The following is a 24,042-nucleotide window of genomic DNA, read 5'->3' as shown; positions in this document are numbered from 1 at the left end:
TGTTTTTCCCTATATACACATACCAATGATAAAAGCTAACATAAATTAGATTCAGTAAGAAATTAACAATAACTAATGCTATCTAATAAAGAGGGAATATGCTAATTGACCCTCACATCATTGCAAAGATGGCAGCGCCCACAGCCAATAAGAAGGGGATATGCTAATTGACTGCCCCGCCCCCAAAGATGGCAGCACCCACAGCCAATAAGAAGGGGACATGCTAACTGATTGCCCAGCCCTCAAATATGGCGGCACCCATAGCCAATAAGGAGGGAACATGCTAATTGACTGCCCCCCCCTCAAAGATGGCAGCTCCCATAGCCAATAAGGAGAGGACATGTAACTGACTGACTGCCATGCCCTCAAAAATGGTGGCACCCACAGCCACATGATGGCCGGCAGGGGCAGGCAGTTGTGGGCGATCAGGCCAGCAAGGGAGGGCAGTTAGGGGTGACCAGGCCTGCAGGGGAGGGCAGTTTGAGGCAACCGGGCCGGCAGGGTAGGGCAGTTGGGGGTGATTGGGCCGGCAGGGGAGCAGTTTGGCATTGATCAGGCTGGCTGGGGAGTGGTTAGGGGGTCATCAGGCTGGTAGGCAGAAATGGTTAGGAGCAATCAGGCAGGCAGGCAGGCAGGCAAGCGGTTGGAGGCCAGCAGTCCCAGTTGTGAAAGGGATGTCTGACTGCCGGTTTAAACCGGCAGTCAGACATCCCCCGAGGGGTCCCAAATTGGAGAGGATGCAGTCTGGGCTGAGGAACACCCCCCCCACCACCACAGTGCACGAATTTTGTGCACTGGGCCTCTAGTAATAAAATGAACAATTATAACAATACACTGTGATCAGAGTTATGTGAAGGTGGTCACTCTCTGATAACTGACCTGGCAACTGAGATGGCTACTAAGTGATTAACAGGAAGGGACTGTACACAGCATGGAAACACTGGGCAAAGAGATGAACATGTCTCTAGTGGGATGGAGCAGGACGCCTCGAAATTTCATCATGCGACTCAGAATGGTGTGCAATTTAAAACTTATGAACTGTTTTTTTTCTGGAATTTCCCATTTAATAGTTTCAGACTTTGGTAACTAAAACTGTGGAAAGGGAAATTGCGGATAAGGGGGGGAAGGCTACTATATTATCTGCAGTCTAGAACTTCACAGATCCCTAAGGTAGATGTAAGCCGATCTTCCCATGAGCTTCAAGAGCTAAGAGGAAAAAGCTGCATGAGAGCTCGATTCCAAATGCTTCACATCCAACCCAGCAAGTCAGTTCAAGAAGCCAGCTGTATCGGGACTCAAAATGCAAGGGTGCATCACCATGACTGAGTTTGTGGTGGAACTTAATGAGACTCGCTTGAGTCCAAACCTGGGGATGGGCTAGGAATTTCCGTGGTTGGCAAACTGCGGCTTGCGAGCCACATGCGGCTCTTTGGCCCCTTGAGTGTGGCTCTTCCTAAGCCTTAGGAGTACCCTAATTAAGTTAATAATAATGTACCTACCTATATAGTTTAAGTTTTAAAAATTTGGCTCTCAAAAGAAATTTCAATTGTTGTACTGTTGATATTTGGCTCTGTTGACTAATGAGTTTGCTGACCACTGGCGCTAGGTGGTTCTGGTGTGGAGTCCAACCCGGAAAGCCATTTTATTGAATACTGTCAGTACCTTCTGCTGCAGGGCTGATAGATGTTAAGAGGCAGAACCTGTCTGATCATGTGAATTCCCTGGGCAGTATTAACAGATTCCAAGCCCCACCCCAGGTTACTTTAAACAATTCCTCAGGGTGAGTCTTTCATGATCAGGTAGGTTCCCAAGCACTAGTTCCCAAACTTTGCTGCACAGCAGAATCACCTAGGGAGCTGGTCTTACTCTAGAGCAATGGAATCAGAAAGTCTGGGGATGGTAGCCAGCAATTCGTATTTTTTTAAAGATTCCCAAATGGTTGTTTGTGTAGTTTGGGGACTGCTGCATTAGGCCTTTTAAGTAAAGAAATGACAAAGCAGATAACATCTGTTAGCTCAGCAGCTATGCAACCATAACATCCAGGTGGCCCTTGAAAGCAGGCCCAGTTGGTAAATTAATTCCCGCCTCCTCTCTCCAGTTTTATTAGATTGTAAGGGGGTGCATTCAATTACAATTAAACACTTTGTGAGGAATGATGGTGACTGGGCATATCTATGCAAAGAGGACAGCATGGGGAGTGATGAGGCTAAGGCAGGCAGGTACCTATACCAACCACCCCATAAGACGAAGGAAGCAAACTGCAAGTGTGACCTCTACTATCTTGGATTACCACGTGGTGTTAAAAGGATAGGACGGGAAACCACAGACCCAAAAGGAACCAAGTGTAATCCCAAACCACGGTTTCTGTTAGCAGATCATCAGAATGGGAAGTGGCAAAGATTGAGAAATTTAGGCAACGCGCTCCCCCTCCTTCCTGGAGCCAAAGGACATCACGGAGCCAGTCAGAATGACAGGAAGCAGGAAAGGCGAGGATGAAGCTCTAGCCAGGATTTGTCCCTAAAACACAACATCCAAGCAGTCTTCTGCCTCAGAGTCTGGCACGGCGCCCATCCCCCGGTGGCTGGGGTCCCCGGAGGGGTGTGTCTCCGGCCTCGGGTCGCTGCCTTCCGGACCCCACCTGGAGGGCGCCCGCCGGGCTCACCCGATGACCTAGGCCAGGATGAGCAGGTGCACAGCGGGGACCCGGAGGGGGCAGCCTCCGGGCGGCCGGGTCCCCCGAGTCCCAGGACCCCACGGGGTCGCCGCCCCGGCCGCGCTCACCCGATGACGTAGGCCAGGATGAACAGCTGCACCGCCCGGTTCATGAGCCCCACTTTACGGCTGCGGATGAGCACGATGCGCGGCGTGTCGTACTCGAACAGAAGGCCCCCAGCACGGAGCAGCAGCCCGCCACGGCCGCCCAACCCGCCGCAGGGCTGCGCACTGTGGCCCTGCTGCCCGCCCGGCAGGTCGCCTCCGGGCCCGGAGCCCCGCCCCCGCCCGCCAGGAGCCCCGCCCCTCCCCTCCCGCCTGGAGCCCCGCCCCCGCCCGCCTAGAGCCCCGCCCCTCCCGCCAGGAGACTCCTCCCTCCCGCCTGGAGCCCCGCCCCCTCCCGCCTGGAGTCTCGCACGGAGCCTCGTTCCGCGGCGACGTCACGCGGAGGAGGGCTCGGAAGGAGGCGGTCCGGGCCTGTGGGGAACCCGCTAGGCGGTAGGTGGGACCTCCCCCTCAGATACGGGAGACGGCTCTGGAGGCTTGGGAGTCGGGAGGGACAGAGACCCTCTCGAGAGGACCGCGGAGGACGAGTGACCCGCGCCTTCAGGGGGACGGAGGGAGGGGGTTGAGTGACCCCTCAGGAGGGCTGAGGAGGAGTGGCTCGCTTAGGTCGCGTGAGGAGGGGTAATGAGCAACCCCCTGAGGGGGTCTAGGGTCTCCAGAGGCCTGGGGGCGGGGCCCGCGGGGACAGTGTAGGTGGGGGGCCCTGTTGCCTCTCAGCCTCTGGGGGCGGGGCGGCGGTGACCTAAAGGCCAGGCCAAGTGCCCTAGGAGCCTGAGCTGGAGCCGCGCACCCTGTAGTGTCCCTCCTGGAATGGAAGCCAGGCACATCCTAAGCCGGTTGAGATGCTCCCTTAGTTGCAGGACAGGGGAGGAGGCAGCCTGAGCCAGGTGAGAAAAATGGTCAAAAGATTTGAGTAGACACTTCTTCAAAGAAGGTACACAAATGCTCAATAAGGATGTGTAACACATTCAATATCTCTAGTCACTAGGGAAATGCAAATCAAAATCACAATGACATACTTCACCCCACTGGCTTAGCTATGAATCAAAACAGGCAATTAAAAAGATGGCAAGGTGCCCTAACCGGTTTGGCTCAGTGGATAGAGCGTCGGCCTGCGGACTCAAGGGTCCCAGGTTCGATTCCGGTCAAGGGCATGTAACTTGGTTGCGGGCACCTCCCCAGTAGGGGAAGTGCAGGAGGCAGCTGATCGATGTTTCTCTCTCATCAATGTTTCTAACTCTCTATCCCTCTCCCTTCCCGCTGTAAAAAAATCAATAAAATATATTTAAAAAAAAAAGATGGCAAGGGTCCCCAGGGGGCCTGCATGGCTCAGTGGTTGAGCCTTGACCTATCAACCAAGAGGTCACGGTTCGATTCCTGGTCAGGGCACATACCCAAGTTGCAGGCTCAATCCCCACTGTAGGGCTTGCTGGAGGCAGCCAATCAATGATTCTTTCATCATTGATGTTTCTATCTCTCTCCCCCTTCCTCTCTGAAATCAATAAAAATACATATTTTTTTTAAAAATGGCAAGGTTGTAGAGAAATTGGAAGCCTCACATTGCTGGTGGGAAAGTAAAATGGTGCAGCCATTTTGGAAAATAGTTTGACAATCTTTCAAAGTGTTAAACAGAATTACCATATGACCAAGCAATTTCACACACACACACACACACACACACACACTTAGGTGTATATATATCCAAGAGAATTGAAAAGATATGTTCATGCAAAAACTTGTACATGAATGTTCATGGCAGCATTATTTCTAATAGCTAGCAAGTGGAAGTAACCTAAATTCCTGTCTACTGATGAATGGATAAGTAAAATGTGGTATAGCCATACAATGAAATAATTTTTAGCCATAAAAATATATGCTATATGCTACATAAAAATATATGTATCATGTGTTGATACATGCTACAACACATGAACCCTGAAAACATTATGCTGAGTGAAAGAAGCCAGACACAAAAGGTCACTTTTTAAATTTTTTTAAAATGTATTTTATTGATTTTTTACAGAGAGGAAGGGAGAGGGACAGAGAGCTAGAAACATTGATCAGCTGCCTCCTGCACACCCTCCACTGGGGATGTGCCTGCAACCAAGGCATGCCCCTGACCAGAATTGAACCTGGGACCCTTCAGTCTGCAGGCTGATGCTCCATCCACTGAGCCAAACCTGCCAGGGCAACTTTTTAAATTTTTATTGATTTCAGAGAGGAAGGAAGGAGAAAGAGATAGAAACATCAGTGATGATAGAGAATAATTGATTGGCTGCCTCCTGCACACTGGGGATTGAGCTTGCAACCTGGGTACATGAGCTGACTGGGAATTAAACATGATCTCCTGGCCCATAGGTCAACGCTCAACCACTGAACCACACCAACAGGGCTAAAAGGTCACATCCTATATAATAAAAGCCTAATAAGCTAAGTGTCCGGTCGTCTGGTCATCCAGTCAACCAATCAAAGTGTAATATGCTAATGATATGCTAAGGCTGCTCAACTGCTTGCTATGACATGCACTGACCACCAGGAGGAAGATGCTCTGACTAGTAAGTTAGCTTGCTGCTGGGGTCCTGCCAATCAGGATGAGCCAGACACACCCTGGAGCCCTTCTGTAGTCCCTCCCCAGCTGGCCAACCTGCCGAATCCCTCCATGGCCCCAATTGTGCACCAGTGGGGTCCCTCGGCCTGACCTGGACCCTTTCACAATCCGGGACCCTTTGGGGGATGTTGGAGATCCTGCCAGCCAGGCCGAGGGACCCCACTGGTGCATGCATTCACACACCGGGCCTCTAGTATTGTATAAATTCTGTTTATTTGAAACATCCAGAATAGGCAAATCCACAGAGACAGAAAGCAGATTCGTGGTTTCCAGGAAAGGAGGTATTGGGACTGATTGCTAATATGTATGAGGTGTCCATTTGGGGTGATTAAAATGTTCTGGAAAATTTAGATGCAGAACTCTTGTGAATACACTAAAAGCCACTGAATTGTACACTTTAAAAGGGCAGATTTGATGGTATGTGAGTTATATATAAAATTTTAAAAAGAAACAGAGCAGACAACCAGGTTCTCAGGGGAAAAAAAGAAGTACATACCACAAAATAATGAGCCAAACCTGGTGTTCTTTCTTCATAGGGGAAAACCTCAGGCCCTCACACAGAGTATTTTTATCTTAGATAAAGTCCTAAGTCTGGCTTATCTGGTGTCCTTGGTTGCATGTGAAGCCAGTTCACTCATGACAATGTTCTCTAAAAACTGCCCGTCCTCACAGAGATGGCCCCAGCACCCATTTTTATGCTGTGACCTTATCAATTGAACCACAAGGGTAACCTGTCCCAAACAGAGTCAATCTGATGGTCTCCTTAGGAAGGGTTACAGTGGGAGAGAGGAGGCGCTTTGTTCTCTGCAAGTGACTAAAACTGAATTGAGTAACCTCAGGAGTTGTGGCAGAGTCATCTATTTTATTTTATTATTTTATTTTTTAAAATATTTTTATTGAGTTTATTTATTTCAGACAGGAAGGGAGAGGGAGAGAGACATAGAAACATCAATGATGAGAGAGAATCATTGATTGGCTGCCTCCTACAAGCCCACACTGGGAATCAAGCCCACAACCTAGGCGTATGCCCTGACCAGGAATAGAACCTGTGACCTCCAGATTCACAGGTCGACACTCAACCGCTGAGCCACCCGGCTGGGCAGAGTCATCTCTTTTTAAAAAATACTGATTTTAAAGAGAGAGGAAAGGAGAGAGGTGCATCAATTTCTTATTTCACTTATTTATGCATTCATTGGTTGATTCTTGTATGTGCCCTGACCAGGAATTGAACCCAGAACCTTGGTGTATCAGGACAATGCTCCAACCAACTGAGCTACCTGGCCAAGGCCGTGGCAGAGTCATCTTGGTGGAGAAGCCAAGGAGGGGAGCCTGGAGGATCAAAAAATGACGCAGATGGGCAAAGGAACACAGAGGTGAGAGTAAGAAAATGGCCTCTTTGGTTTTTGTTGAGTTTCTACTTCCTGGTTCTGCCCCCTTTGTTCACCTTTGCCCTTAAGATACCCCATGACCTTTTAATAAATGTACTTTTTTTTTTTTGAGCTGGTACGCTTCTGAAAGTTGGAATTGAAAATACTTTGGTTATGGTGTTAGGTTCCAAGAGATGAAAGATATACTGTCACCAGTAATGTGGGTGTTAACTGTTTGTATGAAGGCAGCAAATTAGAAAGAGGTACTTAATACTGCCTGAGGACACCAGTATTAAGAACAGCAATAATAGCCCATTAAGAGAAATAAGTCCCTATAGAAAGCAGAGCTGAGAACTCCAAAAAGCTCTTCAGTCTGGGACCATTTAGTTGAGAGGCCAGCAGTGGCCAACATTGGTGTGCCTTAGGGTGTCATTTGGTTATAGCATGGTAAAAATGATGTTTGTCACAATGGCCTTGAGCCACAAAAGGCCAGTCAGATGAAGCAATATTCTTTGATGAAATGAAAAAATTGTTTACATTAAATGTTCAGGCATTGAAAGATGTAAGATTCACTTGTGAAATACGTCATTGTATAACTAACAGATTCATGTGGTCCAAATGTACAATTACATATACCTCTAGAAATAGCTCATCTTCTAAATGAAAAACAGGTTGGTTGCAAAAGTAAATAATGATAAATTATTTTCTAATTTTGTTTTTGCTTTCCCCATGGAATCCTTGAGGCTGAAGCTGTTACAGAACAGAAAAAAACCCTGACTCTAATCTAAAAGGCCATATGCTGATCACAGATAATCCTCTGTGCTATCTGCTGCATCAGTGGGTCTCAAACCTGTCAGACCCAATGTCCCTTTTAAAATAAATATTTTCTAATATCCCTTTAGTAGCCCCGAAAGAAATTAACATGGAATATAATCTACCTGCACTCAATTAAGTATGCATATATGTAAATGTATTATATATGTATTTGGTTTGCATATTCATGATGATTAATGATGTTGGACTTTTCATGTGCATATTGGCCATTCTATATATCTTTGTAGAAATTTCTGTTCAGCTCCTTTGCACATTTTTAATTAGGTTGTCTCTAAGTTGTAAAGATTCTTTATATGTTTTAGAGACAATATTTTTAAAAAATATATTTTATTGATTTTTTTACAGAGAGGAAGGGAGAGGGATAGAGAGTTAGAAACATCGATGAGAGAGAAACATCGATTAGCTGCCTCCTGCACACCCCCTATCGGGGGTGTGCCCGCAACCAAGGTACATGCCCTTGGCCGGAATCGAACCTGGAACCATTCAGTCCGCAGGCCAGTGCTCTATCCACTGAGCCAAACCGGTTAGGGCTAGATACAATTTTTTATATGATATATGATCTTCAAATATTTTTCTCCCTTTCAGTGGGTGGGGTGAATTACAGGTTATAGAAGTGGAGAAACTGGGGAGTATGATATTCTTGCAGATGAACTAGACCTATTTTTGTAATTGTGTCTTGAAATCCCAGCACATTTGCCTTTTGATCTCTAGGCCATAAAAAGACCTCGAAGACCACATCCTTTGATAGGCAACAGAGAATAGAAGATGGGTAGGGGGAAAAGCCAGAAATACAAGAGATGATGGAGGAGTTTTGAGGTCGACCTGTGGAGATTGTGTGTCTGATGTTACTGAAAATCAACAGTATTCAGGAATGGATACTGTGTGTGCCAGGATGTGTGTGGATATATAAGATTATTTACCAGTTGTGCATCCTTAGATAAGCTATTTGCTTTTTGGGAGCCTGTCTTTTTATCTAAAGAATGGGGATAAGTGTTGTTGTGAATGTCATCATCTTCTTGCAGTTGTAAGTTAGCACAACCAACAGGAAGTGTTTATGGAGGGTAGCATCCTGTTGCTTTCTTCCCTTTTTCTGTGTTTTTTTTTTCCCATTTCTCTGTCAGTAAGAAATTTCATGGGAAGTGGGGTGACAAATGGTAGTTCTTCTTTGGGTCAGTTGAGAGTAAAGGGTGCCTCTTTCCTGTCCTGAGAATTACCCAGAATGCTCAGCTCTTCCTTCTCTCTGTGGCTGGACTTTTAACTAGGGTTGGGGCATCATCAGCCTCATCCTTCTGTTTGGCCCAAATCTGCCATTTGGCTTTGGTTTTGGTCTCAGCCTTCAGAAGGCCTACTTCAACATCAGTTCTGACCGCTTTGAACTGGAATGTGATCAGTGACTGTGGTATCACCTAAGTAACCCTCGTTTCTAATCAGAGTATCAATGTAAGTGATTGAATTAGGCCTGTCATTGGGATTTGTTGTTAATATGTGGATATTCACTTTTGAGTGTAGGTGAACATTCTAGTTGTAGCTGAAGGGGGAAAAAATCCTCCTTAAATTCTTTATATGTTGAAATTCTATCAATAGTGTAAATATATTGCCCTGACCGGTTTGGCTCAGTGGATAGAGCATCGGCCTGCGGACTGAAGGGTCCCAGGTTCGATTCCGGTCAAGGGCACGTACCTTGGTTGCGGGCACATCCCCAGTGGGAGGTGTGCAGGAGGCAGCTGATCGATGTTTCTCTCTCATCGATGTTTCTAACTCTCTATCCCTCTCCCTTCCTCTCTGTAAAAATCAATAAAATATATTTTAAAAAAAATAGTGTAAATATACATTTAGATTTATTATTGCTAAAATAAAATAATAATTGGTTGGATACTTACTTTCAAGAATAATAACTAAGAACTTTCAAATGACTCAATAGAAAAGTCAGTGGGCAGACTATTAGGAGAGATTTTTGTTGGCTAGATAATTTAAATAATAATAAAGGCATAAAAGTATTAGAAATTTAAAATGAGTGGAGAAATCATCTTTAACTTGTCTCTTGAAAATACTCAGAACATAGGTTCAAGCAGTGCACAAAGCTTGGGTTTGTGGGGTTGTTTGAGTGAAAATACATCATCATTATCAACCTAGTTTTTAAGTACAGAAGTTGAAGAGACCCAAAGTCTTTACCATGGTCATGTATCTAAGTCGAAGGGAAATGTAAGGAATGGCTGGCAGCATCACTATCAACAGTATCCTGTTCTGAGCAGCCAAAAAATATGTCAGGTTCCAAAGCACTTTCATTACCCCAGAAGGAAACCCCACATCATTATGTAGTCACTCCTCATTTTCCCTCCTCTTCAAGCCTTTGGCAACCACCAATCTGTTCTCTATTTACATGGATTCACCTAGGCTAGATACTCTGTATAAGTGGAATCGTACCTTTGATCTTTTGTGCCTGGCTTCTTTCATTTAGCATAATGTTTTCAATGGTCATTTACGGTGTAGCATGTGTCAGTGCTTCATTCCTTTTATGGCCAAATATTTATTCCACTCTATGGATATTCTTCATTTTGTTTATCCATTCATCTGTTGATGAACACTTGGGTTGTTTCCATCTTTTGGCTGTTGTCAGTAATGCTGCTATGAACATTTGTGTATGGATAGCCATTTGAATCTCTGCTTTCAGTTCTTCTGGGTATATGCCTAGAAGTGGAATAGCTGGATCCTATGGAAATTCTGTGTCAGGAAGTGGGGGCACAGACCAAATATATGTCTTATGTCACAGTGCCTTAATGAATATATGTATACTTATACATATATATCTATATATATATCAAATGAATGTGTCAGTGAACAGGCCATCTGTGATTGGTGATATTCTGAGAAAAGGAAGGAAAAGAAACACTTCAATAATCATGAATTATACATTATTTCTTATTATCAAAACAGTCAGGTTATAACAGCTACATTGCCAAGCTAGAATTAGGAAGTGTTTTAAAAATGGTTTCCTCCAAGGAGATAAATGCAAGTTCATTACCTATTCTGCATGAAATCAGTGTTACAAGGAAGCACATCTCTGATATAGAGATGAATCAGTGAGTATTGTGTAGTTACCATTAACAGAAGAATGGATTGAAGTACAGGAAGACAGGTCTTACAAAATGTGATTCTCCTTGGTGTGCCTTTGGCGATGACATTATTTTATGTAGGAGCCTAAACATAAAAATTCAAACATGATCTATGTCTTTGTAGGAAGTGTCAGACATTTTACACACTGTTGACGTCACACATCACCCTCTCACTTTAAGCATATGTGGGGAAAGGGAAGGAGAGCAGTAGGTGGATCCAGTGATTATCTGCCACCCCAAATTCTACCTCTATCTGGGGCCTCCACAAGGTGACAGAAACTCATCAGGAATCAGGCACCAAAAAATAAAGGCATAAAGACTCAGAGGCCATCAGAATGGAAATCTGTAGCTGTTAATAGAATTCTGGAGGAAGACTCTCCATTCTGAAGAAGTCATATATATAATCCACTTTTTAAAAATATACTGGAAAGGTTGCAAAAATGACAGTGCAATCTGGCCTAATGAGCTTGATTCCTGAGTTGAAAGCCAGATAAAATCCTGGATCACAAAAGAAAGCTTCTCTTTTTTAAAAAGTATTAAAAATGGAAAATCTTAGAGTATGTATAAAAAACCTGACAGATCCTTCATTAGTCACAGTATTGAATAGTGGTCTTTATTTATTCTTCACAATAGTTGTTTAGAAATAGTCGATTCTAGCACCAAAACCATGAAAAGGAAATCCTGCAGGAGGATCCTAGAACCTGGGACTGTCCATTTGCATATTTTTAGAGGCTGATGTATGGGAATGATAAAGTTTTGGGTATAGGTTGCTTTTTGAGTAGCATTCAGACTGCATCTGCTTTAATTGGCTGCAAAGCACAAGACATTAAAAGCTTAAAGGCGGCCTTTTCCAGTTCTTAACAGCAGTGGTTATTTCCAGTTGTAGAAATGTAATGCAATTGAAACGTATTGGGCAGCGTGGCAGTTAAATTGGATGGATTCCAGGGCTAGGCTGGTGAGTTACCTGATTCCATCTGCAGCCCTCCTAGAACTGCTGAATGGGAACCTAGGCCCCTAAGGGGCTCCAGAGGTGGTCCAGGCTCCCTGAGACCTTTAGGACCAGGGAAGGAATGGGCTCAGTCTATGTCCCCAAGAGTCCAGCTTGCTCTCTTGTCCCAGTTATCTGGTGCTATAGAACAAAGAACTCAAAACTTAGCGTCTTAAAACAATTTTGTTCTGTGCATTCATGGGTCAGCTCTCACTTGGGGTGTCTCATGCAGTTGCAGATATGTGTTAGCAGGCTCTGCAAGGGTCTAACGTCTTCTCTCCCATGCCTAGTGACTGGGCTTGTATGATTTGAAAGCTGGGACTGGTCGGTCATCTCTGCTCTCCACATGGTTGCTTGGGCTTCCTCACAGCAGGGCTGTCTCAGGATAGTCAGACTTTTACCTGAGGTCTGGCTTCCTGCACAGCAAGTGTCAAGGGACAGGGAGTGGAAGTTGCCAGCCCCTTAAGACCAAGACCTTGAAACTGACCCAGCATCACTTCCACTATTGGATAAGCAATCAGAGCTGCGCAAGGGGAGGAGACATAACCTTCAGGTCCTGAGAGACCAAGGCCAAGGAATTTGTAGCCACTTTGAATCCTTCACGTTCTCCAACCAGGACTCAAGACCCAAAGAGTTTGTTCATAGTTGGACATTATCCTAGTCTGACCTCATAATGAGTTGCTTTGTATTCATATAGCTCTCTATGCATTTTTAAGAAAGCTTGTATACACTGTCTCAATTTTTCCTCCCAATATCGCTGAAAGAGAGTAGGTTCAATCTTAAGGCAATTGAGGTACAGAGGTTAAAGGCCTTAGATCACACAGCTTCCCAGGGGCAAAATTGAGACAGACGTCTGAATCTCTCGACTCTCAGTCCATGTTGAGGGATTCTGGCTGGTTTGTTTGTTTACCCGGGTCTCTCTGCTCTCTTTTTTTTTTAAATATATTTTATTGATTTTTTACAGAGAGGAAGGGAGAGAGACAGAGAGTCAGAAACATCAATGAGAGAGAAACATCGATCAGCCGCCTCCTGCACATCCCCCACTGGTGATGTGCCCGCAACCCAGGTACATGCCCCCGACCGGAATCGAACCCGGGACCTTTCAGTCTGCAGGCCGACGCTCCATCCATTGAGCCAAACCGGTTTCGGCGTCTCTCTGCTCTCTGACACATGCAGAGTGGCAGCGGAGGAAATCTGGCCACAGATCTTGGCTGCTGAAGCTCGGGGTGCAAGCAGAAGTAATTTGCCTATGACTGCTCCGTTCCATCAGTAAGGACTCTTGAAGCCACTGTACTGGCCTTCACTCTTGGGAAACTCTTTCCGGATTCTCCAGCGGCAACAGCTGGGCAGGATCGCAAAGTCAGCCAGGTCCTTGGAACCGAAGCGCCAGGTGGCATAGCATCTGTAGGCGCAGTGCCGCAGTTGGTTGTTGGTGGCATCCGCATCCAGCTTTAGCAAGGGCTCCTGGTAGAGCAGGAGGAACTGCAGGGCACGTCTGGACAGGATGAGCTTCTTGAATGGCTCTGAGGTTGTGATGCAGGCACCTGGCTTTTTCCGACAGCACAGCTCCTCCAGGCATTGGTGACTCCCGGGGAGTTGGGATGGGAGGCAATTTCCGCACTGGCACCAGCTCGGGCTGCTGCTGGATCTGGGTGTTGCTTCCTCACTAAGCAGCTGGATTTCCTCTGGTTGCCCAGGAATGGGGGGTGGGTCTTGGAGAGACAGGGGCAGCCTGGACAAGTCTGTGAAGTCCATTAATGGTCTCTGGAAAAGTCAAGTTTCCAAACCTATCAGCAATGACAACCCCTAGAGTTCTGGGTTCTTTAATTTCATTATTAACTCACAAAATTACATGTAATATTACATCAGTACCGTGTGTTAAATGTATGTATCAGGACTGTGATAGTCTTTTACGAGCATGGCCTCATTTAAGCTTTCAAAGAATCTCATGAGTTGTGTCCTTATCTCCATTGCACAGATTTAGAAAGTGAAATTCAGAATAGCCAGGTCTCAGTGCAATTATCACCTCTCCAAAAAGAGCCTGATCACCCAATCTAGGGAATGCCCCTCCCAGGTCATTCTCTTACTAGTATTGTACCATGAGATTCTCCATCCTAGTACTTATTGCCATCTGAAAGGATCTTTTTTTTTTTAATTTTTTAAAAAATATATATGTTTTATTTTTTTTTAAATATATTTTGTTGATTTTTTACAGAGAGGAAGGGAGAGAGATAGAGAGTTAGAAACATCGATGAGAGAGAAACATCGATCAGCTGCCTCCTGCACACTCCCCACTGGGGATGTGCCCACAACCCAGGTACATGCCCTTGACCGGAATCGAACCTGGGACCCTTGAGTCCGCAGGTTGACGCTCTATCCACTGAGCCAAACCGATTAGGGCTAAAAATATATTTTATTGTTTTTTTTTTACAGAGAGGAAGGGAGAGGAATAGAGTGTTAGAAACATCGATGAGAGAGAAACATTAATCAGCTGCCTCCTGCACACCCCCTACTGGGGATGTGCCCGCAACCAAGGTACATGCCCTTGACTGGAATCGAACCTGGGACCCTTGAGTCCGCAGGTCGATGCTCTATCCACTGAGCCAAACCGGTTAGGGCTGAAAGGATCTTTTTAATTAATATGTTTACTTGATGATTCTTCTGCATGAAAGTGGGGTCCCTGTCTGTTTTGTTTATTGTCATATCCCCAATGCCTAGGCCAGTACCCAGCACACAGTAGTCAGTAAATATTTGTTGACTGAGCTCCTCTCCTTTTCCACCAGGCTCCCTCTACTGGCAAATCCCTTTGTTGTGCTCCAAGAGAAATCGTCATAATTGCCATCATTTATAAATGTCTACTCTTTGTGACATATACCTTCATTCACCAGACAAAGTCTGAGTCAAGTACCTTAAAAGTGAGTAAGTTCTCGTACATGAATGTTCACAGCAGCACACCCTGGTTTCAGACGTTTTAACCTCCAGAACTTTGATACAGGCCATTCTGTCGTTTTTTTAAGCTACTTAGTTTGTGGTAATTTATTACAGCAGCCATAGAAAACTAATACATTAGTGAAGATGTCCAACAGCCTGAACTGCTAAGGAGAGAGTGAATTAGAACACCCACTTAGAGAAGTGTCTGGTAGTAACTCCTAAAGCTGAATGTATGCCGTATGTTCAGGTGCCATATATTTACCATAGGAACATCATTGGCATGAACCCCAAAGGGAAACTACTCAAATTTATCTGTCAGCAAGAGAAAGGGTAAATAAACTGGATGTTTATAAAATAGAAATTATACAACAATGAGAATGAACTATTGCTCTATGCAACGTTGTGGATGACTCTCACAAAAATAATGTTGAGTAAAAGAAGCCAGGCGCTCAATAGAATATATGCTATAGGATTCAAATTTTATAAAATCCTGGAAGAGGTAAGCACCTGAAACTAATATAATATTGAATGTCAACTGTAATTGAAAAGTAAAAAAAATATTTTTTAATTCTAGAAGAGGTAAAGCTAACCGTTGGAATAAGGGTGGGTAGTGATAGGGTAGAGACATCAATGGGACTTCTGCAAGTGATATTCACTTTTTCATCTGTGTGCTGGTTGCATGTGTTTGTATTTACTTTGTTAAAATTCATCAAGTATGATCTGTACAAATTTCTAGATGTGTTTATATTTAGTAGTAAGTTTTCTTTAAAAAAAGAGAGAGAGAGAGAGAGAGAAGACTAAATGTTTTAACTTACTGGGATTTCTTTGCCTTTGACATCTTGCAGACTTCTCCCAAGTAGCTGCTCTTCCACCATCCTAATGTGGAATTCATCCACAAAGGACACATATTTTAATGTCTAGGGAAAGAAAGTTAAAAAAATTACTTCTTTTTTCATACAGAATTACTTAAGAACTGCAAACCTGTACTTATCTAAAGCAAATATTATTCCTATTTAGCAAATGGCAAACTTTTAAACAAGTTAACCAAAAACTCTTGCTAACCAAGAATGAATGATTTCTGAGTCTAAAGGTGAATCCAAACTGGCACCCCATACACCTTAATTTGTGGACTTAGAGTGTCCACAACGTATTGCCTAATGTTTATAAGCCCCCAAGCACTATGTAAAATTTCTTTGTTATATTTCCTCAATTTAGGCTACTCTAGATTCACTACCCTCAGAAAATTATACTATTGCAAATTATTTATATTTCCATTAAGTTTCATTCCATCTTGGGCCATTAGTGATTATATCTATATCTTATATAATAAAAGCTTGATTTGCAAATTGACTGAATGGCAGAATGATGGGTCTCTATAATGTGCACTGACCATCAGGGGGCAGACACTCAACACAGGAGCTGCCCCCAGCCTGCAGGCCAGCCAAGGCGGGTGCCAGTGGAGGCCCCCTGATTGCCCTGCCTGTTGCCCTGTAGAGGGAGGTGACTGGTGGCCCCGGGGGACTGGGAGGGGTGGCGGCGAGTGGGCAGCACCAGGCCGGCCAAGGCGGGTGCCAGTGGGGGTCCCCTGATTGCCCTGACAGTTGCCCCACAGATCAGCCCTGATTGCTGGCCAGGCCTAAGGATTCTACCTGAGCACAAATTTTGTGTACTGGGCCTCTAGTATATTTATAAAATTGATTTCAAAGAGGAAGGGAGAAGGAGAGAGAGAAAAAAAACATCAATGATGAAAGAGAACCAACGATTGGATGCCTCCTGCATGCCCCACACTGGGGATCGAGCCTGCAACCCAGGCATGTACCCTGACCAGGAATCGAACCATCACTTCCTGGTTCATAGGTTGACGCTCAGCCACTGAGCCACGCCAGCTGGGCAATAGTGATTACTTTTAGTTGCAATGATGAATTTTTATTTCAAATTGTATATGCATGTACAATGGACAATGAATTGAGCATTCAGCTGCCGGAACAGGACTGGGATGTCCTTGGATGAGGGAAAGACAAAGAAACCCTCTTTGATGTTTTAAAGTTCCAGAGATTTCTTATTGGTTGGGAGGAAATCATGGAGTCAAGTGTAGAGGACCTGCTTAGTAAAGTCCAAATGAAACAACCAAAACAATACAGATGAGCTAAAGTTCCCTTTGACTAGTCCCCCATCCCAGGCTTCTTTCCAGAAGGGATTGTTATCCCTTTTATTTTTAAAAAAATATACTTTATTGATTTTTTACAGAGAGGAAGGGAGAGGGTTAGTTAGAAACATTGATGAGAGAGAAACATTGATGAGAGAGAAACATCGATCAGCTGCCTCCTGCACACTCCCTACTGGGGATGTGCCCACAACCAAGGTATACGCCCTTGATCGGAATCGAATCTGGGACCCTTGGGTCCATAGGCCAACGCTCTATCCACTGAGCCAAACCGGTTAGGGCTCGTTATCTCTTTTTGTATGTCTAATGCCTTTTTGTATTTTTATATATAACCCCCCACATATAGAGGTGTGTGTGTATAATACATGTAGAACTATATAAAATATAGAAAAATATATAGAATATATGTGTATGTGTTTGTGCATATCTGTACATGTATAAAATACATAGAATTAGTTTAGTTTATGTATGTAGTTTTTTAACCTATATCATACCATATGTATCATTCTGTAGTTTGCTTTTTACCTCTCAACAAAATGTATTGGATATTTGAAAGTACCTAAAACATAGTGGTTGTGAACATGGGTTCTGGAACTAGCCTGCCTAAGTTGGAATTTCGGCTCTACCACCTACCTGCTATATGACTGGGCAAATTATGTAACCCTCCTATGCCTCAATTTCCTCATCTGTAGAATGGGATAATAGTGTCATCTATCTATGAGGTTGTTGTGCAGACTCAGTGAGTTAATATATATAAAGCACATTGAAGTGCTATATAAGTGTTGGCTATTATTTTTATCTACGTCATTCTTTTAAACGAGCGCCCGACATTCGTTGCTATGTATTTAACCTAGTTCATGCACTGTTCACGGATTGGACATTTGGATAGAAGCACTTTCTTCAGTGACTTGTGCTGCAGTGGACACATACCTGTACACTATACTCCCTGTGTGATCATGTGTGTCTCTAGGGCACGTGTGGAGAAGTGGGAATGCCAGGCTGTGCAGTATGTCCCATTTAAATGTCATTATACACTGCCAGATTGTTCCCCAAAGTCATTACATGATTGTTTTTGGCTGTGCCCATTTAATAAGTCTGATAAAATTGATAGGTCCCTGCCTAACCGGTTTGGCTCAGTGGATAGAGCGTCGGCCTGTGGACTGAAGGGTCCCAGATTCGATTCCGGTCAAGGGCATGTACCTTGGTTGCAGGCGCATCCCCAATGGGGGGCATGCAGGAGGCAGCTGATCGATGTTTCTCTCTCATCGATGTTTCTAACTCTCTGTCCCTCTCCCTTCCTCTCTGCAAAAAATCAATAAAATATATTTTTAAAAAAATTGATAGGTCCCGGAATGTAAAAATTTCTTCTCCCTCTCTTTCCTCTCTTTTTTTGTTTCTATCCTTCCCTAAGACGAAAGGCTTCATCTGAGAAATGGTGGATTGGGGTGGCGTCTAGAGGCTTGTCCACCCTGGGATCACACCTGTGGTTTTGGCCTTATTTTTGCACATTTCTCAGTGAGCTAACGGACACCTCAGTGTTTTGGCATCTGTAGACACAGTGAGCCTTACCGACTTTGGCTCCACAATGGACTCGCACTTCTTCTTGTAGTAATACTCATTGACCGCACAGCATTCACAGCACTTGCAACAGGGATAAACATAGGATTGACAGGATGTATTCGAGTAAGTGTTGATGAGGAAGTCAATGAATACAGTGGCCTGGGAAGAACCCCGACAAATGCCGTGTTAGTGAAACTTCTTTTTGCCAAAGCGTTTTCATAAAGCATGGGCAAGAGAAAGCCTTACCAAACCAAAGTAGGAGAGGGTGGAGCCGATGTACACGATCAGTGCGATGATGTCAAATTTTCCTCCCTGCGAGCAGAGCGGGAAAGGTTACGTGGCTGAAATTCAGTGCCGTGCTCTTTTGCTCTAACATGTCAGTGTTAGTTCCAGCAGAGGCGGGAGTCTGCCTCTGTGATTCTGACAAATGCATCCAAGGTGTTCACGGCGACAGAGACTGCAGAGACTGAGCACAGGACTCTCATTCATCCTGTTTCTATCTTCCAAGATGTGCTTGAAAACATGAATGTTTTAAACAAAGAAGCGCTGGAACCCACACACTGAGAGGAGAACCACTGAAGGTTGTTTTTTCATACAAGGTGAGGGTTTCAGAAAAGTGGTTTGAATTTGCTTTGGAATCAAAGGGAAGGAATGTCCGCAGAAGGTCTTCCCTTAGGTGTCCTTGTGGTTCTTATTTTCATGGCCTTTCTACTCCCTCAGCTATATCTGATTGATTCTCATGCTTCTTAGCACTATGCTGCATAAATAATATGCTGTCAGACAAGGTATTGTGGGCATCTGTTGAGTTTTGCATGCCCAGCATCCCCACCTTCCTTCTTCTGGAGACAGCACCCCAGTCTCCCTGTGGAGAACTATCTCTGTCCATCCTCAGTGTAGAGGAGGGACAATTCCATGATATGCTTGCTGTCTGACCTGTGAGCTGGACATTGGCTAGAACAGATTGCTTACCCCAGACCCTTTCCCTTAGAGACTGACCAAGGTCTATGTTCATTCTGACATAAATCAGCACCCCTCCCTGCCTCCTGCTACCTGTTGGTTCCTAGAACGGGCTGTCATCCTGACCTCATCAAGCATGTAAAGTAATTTCCCTGATAGCTGGTAGCATTCATGTGTTAGTACCAGTGACTATTCCTTCTTGCCCTATATAGTTAAGTGGCTCAGAGGGCTATTTTATCTTGCAGCTGCCCAAGATGCTCCTTATATGTAAGTTTCCCTTAATAAACTCTTTTACCAGAATGGAGTGGACTGCCCCTTTCTTCAGTCTTTCTCTACCTCCAGAGGTAGATTTTCAGTCCCAGGGCTTCCCCCTGGGTCTGTGTGTACTAACACTTGCTCCATGTAGCTTTGGGGAAGGGACTGGCTCAGAGCTGGTCCAACACCAGCCATTGGGAGTATGGTGTAACCCTAGTCACAGTGATTAGTTGAGGTTGCTAAACTGGTGAGGTATAAGGAGTTGCTTGACAGCACCACACAGAGGTGACAGCGGGAGATGATGTGAAAACAGAGGAGGACAGACGTAAGCGATGGAGGGAGGCAGATTCCTGATGATGATGTTTGAACATCTTGATCCAGCCATGCCTGAAGCCTGTAATGGTTCCTGGACCTTTCATTTATGTGAACTAAAAAAAATTTTTTTTTAAGAAGCCTTTTTTTCCTAAGCCAAATTAAGTTGTTGGATTCTGTACTAACTACTGTACTTTGCAGAGGGATTTCTTTCTCCTCTTTTTTTAAGCATCAGAAAACTTTTAAAGTTAAATATTATATATTTTATATATTTTTCTCTCTATCTCCCTCTTGTATTCAACAGATGACTGTTCATGGACAGAACCCCAAAGACATTTCTTCCCCCTCTCTTATCCCACATGTGAGATACACAGTGCCAGCTAATGACTACCATCAAAACATTCATCTCTTGGGGCACTACAGCGATCATTAGAACATGGTCGTAGGAATGCAAGTGCCAGTGGCTGGGGTAGATACTTACGCTGCCAAAAACCAGGATGTCAAAACGGACCCCAAAGACTTTTATCAGAGTCCGTTTTTCAACATTGTTTTCCATATAGTACTTGGCATATCTGTAGGAGGAAAAGGATCCACGTTTATAAAGATCTATCTGAAAGTGCTGGTGTGTTATGAAAAGAAAAACCAAAACAATAGCTGGTCTAGTCTTCCTTATCTATCTTCTAGCTTCGTGATGGTCGGCAAAGGGGACACAATCTTAACCCACGAATCACTCTCTCTGACCACCCAGAACCAAAGCGCTGCTTCCCCACATCACCTCCTCTGCTTCCACTATCATAGAGTGATGAAAAGTCTGCTAATTTTGTTTAAGATGAAAAGGAACAACTTTTAACCAACAACATAGGATAAGCAAAAAGCGAAGATATTAAAACAAAAACACACAAAACCTTAAAGCCATCTGATTATTCCTTAAGAGGGAAAGATAGGTTTTCTAGAACAACGTGTTGGGGGTGAATCTTAGATACTAATCACTGGGTTGGGGACAGGTACCTCAGCAATCTGTTCTAACCCTGTTTTCTTAGATTCTGTAGGTGTCTATTTGGCAGCCGTTATCACAGGGCCAAACGAACAACTGAAGTTGTTTACATCTCCCCTGCAGTCCAGCTTTTACAAGTGCATGAAAATCATGTTGGAAATTCTCCAACCAATCCCGACTCCATATTCCCCGCCACCTTTTTTGACCTAATTCTCACACATTCAGCCAATATTTTTGCTCCCTTACATCACCCAGGGCCAAGTACCAGACAACCAGAGACCACCCCTGGACCCCAGAGCCCACATTACTCAGACTAGTCAATTCTAAGCTGTTCCCCAGCCCTGTCTTGCCTTTTCCAGGACAAACACAATAAAGGTCCTAAGCCATGCTTTCCCCTCCCTCCTCCCTCCTGACCAAACCTGGTGCTCCCCCCTGTGGCCGTGTGTGGCATAGCATGCCCCTCCTTTTTGGAAATAAAATAAAATTCTTTCAATGGCATTCACCTATCCTTGTCTTCACTTGGTCGTCTTAGAAATTAAGACCCATGAGCAAATCACAGTCACCCCAAATATGCATCTCTCACCAGTGCCACAGTCAGGAAAAGTGGTGTGTTTTATTTTTCATGAACAATTAGGGAAGCGTAAACCCCAGGCCTCAAGAAACTTTTCAATCTGTCCCTCCCCGTCTGCCTTTCAGTGGTTGTTTTTAGGCAATGGTATATGCTTCCTTTCTGAGTTATTAATTCACAATCTATTTACAGGTGTGGGGAGAAAAGAAAACAGAAGACAGATGCTCTGCCAGAATACAGTATAGAACATCTGCAACTGTGGTGGGGGTTTTTTTTTTAACTCTCAAAATCTGACATTCAGATTGGTTAGGTATTTTTAGGCACTTTAATGAGTTTCCAGCCAGAGGGGTTTCAGTATCTCTACATCTGATTGTTCTCATTCCCTGGCGGTTCTTTCTTCTCCTGTTCTATCCAGTGGCTTGTGTTCTAGTACACAGAGCAAGCATGCATCACCACTCTGTGCCCTGCGGTTGCATTGTCTTTCTATGCAAGTCGGTTTGACGGGGAAGGCTAACATCCTACAATATAAATACTTGAATTTCTGCTTTCAAGGTCTTGAGAGAATGATTCTCAAACTGAGGGCAAGAATCACTTGGGAAGTGTGTTCAAAGGCAGATTCCTGGGCCTCAAGCCCAAAGGGTGGTTTCAGAAGGTCTGAGATGTTTCTAAGAATCTCTGTTTCCAGGAGAGTACCACGGAGTTCTGGTACAGGTGGTCAGGGGGCCACATTCTGGGAAATAGTAGGCCCTGGACAAGGATGTCATTTTTAAAAATATATGTTTTTATTGATTTTAGAGAGAAAGGAAGGGAGAGGAATAGAGAGAGAGAAACATCAATGAGAGAGAAACATCAATTGGCTGCTTCTTGCAGGCCCCCTACTGGAAATTGAACTGGTGACCTCTTGGTTCATGGATTGACCCTCAATCACTGAGCCACACTGGCCAGGCACAAGGATGTTTTTTGCACACTGTCATGGGTTGACCAGTCTCCCCCAGAAAGATATATCCAAGTACCTAACCCCTGTACCTCTGAATGTGATCTTATTTGAAAGTGGAATCTGCAGATGTAATTAAGGACCTCAAGATGAGATCAGCCCTGACTTAGGGTGGCCTAGATCCAATGACATGATAAAGGAGAGGGAGAGTTGAAACAAACACAGAGGAGAAGGCCAATACCACCGAGGCAGGTATTGGAGTGATGCAGCCACAGGTCAAGGAATGCCTAGAGCCAGCAGAAGCTGGAAGAGGCAGGGAAGGACCCTCCCCTGGAGACTTCTGAGTGAGTTTGTCTCTCCTAACACCTTGATTTGGGGCTTCTGGCCTCCATAACTGTGAGAGAATACATTTCCGTTGGTAAAGCCACCATGTTTGTTGTCTTGTGTTACAGCAGGCACAGGAAACTAAAACACACACACACACACACCCCTTCTCAACGAGGGAAGTGTATCCGGACTTCTGTCTGCCTTAGCTACACATCCTGTACATAAGCTCACCTAGAAGGACTTTTGCCATGGACATCTTTTGGTAACAGACAAAAATTCTGAAATGTGATCAACCTCTTCAAATGCCTATGTTTTAGAAAGTTGCACATTTTTTCATCTACCTCCTATAACCTGGAATTGCCTTCTCTTTTGTGTGGCTGTTTGAAAATAACTTATCCATTACCCATCAGATCTGGACAATTTATTTCAGGCCAGAGATTTCTTCTGGTGCTCATTCCAGACAACAAATGCTCTAACACTTTGTTCTAAAATAATATCAATATTATAACAGTCTCAGTTCTTCAGAAAGCTCAGATCTCTCCAGGAGCTAATGTTCTTAGGCTTAGCTCAGTGACTTGAAGGACATTTGCTAACATCTGGTCGTTACTTTGCCCTGCATGCTTCTGCTGATTGCTAAGGAAACAGCCTGTGAGGGCAGTGGGGGGACCATGGATCCCATCCTCTCTTCTTGCTAATGGCCACAGGCCTATTCAGTAGAGCAGCAGGGGATGACCAAAACCTTTCCTAAGTGTGGAACTGGTTTCAGAGCCCTGGATGAAACTCGGTTGGAATTGCCTGTCTTTTTAAATTTTTGCCATTCTGGTAGGTGCGTAGTTGTAGCTCATTGTGGTTTGAATTTGCATTTCTCTGATGTTTAATGATGTTGGCTTGTTGGAGGTTTTTATTTACTTACACTTTTGTCTTATATTTATATATTATACTTATAATAATTCTTATATTCATATCCTATTAAAATATAAGTTTATGAAAGCAACTTTGTCTTTTTTGTTTGCAAATATATTTCCATGAGAGAAACCCATATTTTTTCTTCAACATATATTTAACTAATGAAAAATATGAGAAATACCAATATCAATTTTCTATTTAAAATTTTTTAAAAATATATTTTTATTGATTTTTAGAGAGAGAGGAAGGAAGAGGGGAAAGAAAGAGAGAGATAGAAATGATGAGAGGGAATCATCAATCCGCTGCCTCCTACATGCCCCCCACTGGGCACCGAGCCCACAATATGGGCATGTGCCCTGACCAGGAATCGAACCCAGCAACCTCTTGGTTCATGGGTCGATACTCAGTCATTGTGTCACACCAGCTGGGCCCAGCATCAATTTTCT

At 44.2% G+C, this 24,042-nt stretch overlaps 2 protein-coding genes across 5 annotated transcripts in view; one reads left to right on the top strand and one right to left on the bottom strand.

Moving 5' to 3' along the window:
• The window catches only part of IFT81 (intraflagellar transport 81), a 192,661-nt gene that overhangs the window by 60,622 nt on the left and 107,997 nt on the right, over positions 1–24,042 (top strand). The window contains exons 1-3 of one of the 3 annotated variants that reach the window (XM_070399904.1): positions 3,148–3,210; positions 6,609–6,759; positions 14,472–14,603. Coding sequence is in view for 2 of the 3 variants with exons in the window: in XM_070399901.1 (XP_070256002.1) it covers positions 6,731–6,759 (29 nt within the window). In the remaining variant the exon portion in view is untranslated. Of the gene's footprint in view, positions 1–3,147; positions 3,211–6,608; positions 6,760–14,471; positions 14,604–24,042 lie in introns of those variants that run through there. The other 2 variants (XM_070399900.1, XM_070399901.1) reach the window with 2 other exon arrangements.
• LOC138997936 (P2X purinoceptor 7-like) overlaps positions 10,515–24,042 on the bottom strand; it is a 41,020-nt gene continuing 27,492 nt past the window's right edge. For both annotated transcript variants that reach the window (XM_070399906.1, XM_070399907.1), the window contains 5 exons: positions 20,349–20,439; positions 18,590–18,655; positions 18,353–18,502; positions 15,435–15,536; positions 10,515–13,452 (listed from right to left, as the gene is read on the bottom strand). In XM_070399906.1, coding sequence (XP_070256007.1) covers positions 12,955–13,452; positions 15,435–15,536; positions 18,353–18,502; positions 18,590–18,655; positions 20,349–20,439 — 907 coding nt within the window. In that variant the 3' untranslated portion in view covers positions 10,515–12,954. The remainder of the gene's footprint in view (positions 13,453–15,434; positions 15,537–18,352; positions 18,503–18,589; positions 18,656–20,348; positions 20,440–24,042) is intronic.

Source organism: Myotis yumanensis, unplaced genomic scaffold, assembly GCF_028538775.1.
Source record: "Myotis yumanensis isolate MYYU_CA2020_CCGP unplaced genomic scaffold, mMyoYum1.0.hap1 SCAF_19, whole genome shotgun sequence".
Lineage (NCBI taxonomy): Eukaryota > Metazoa > Chordata > Mammalia > Chiroptera > Vespertilionidae > Myotis > Myotis yumanensis.
The sequence above is the reverse complement of the archived record's forward strand: the minus strand, read 5'-3'. Positions and strand labels throughout refer to the sequence as shown.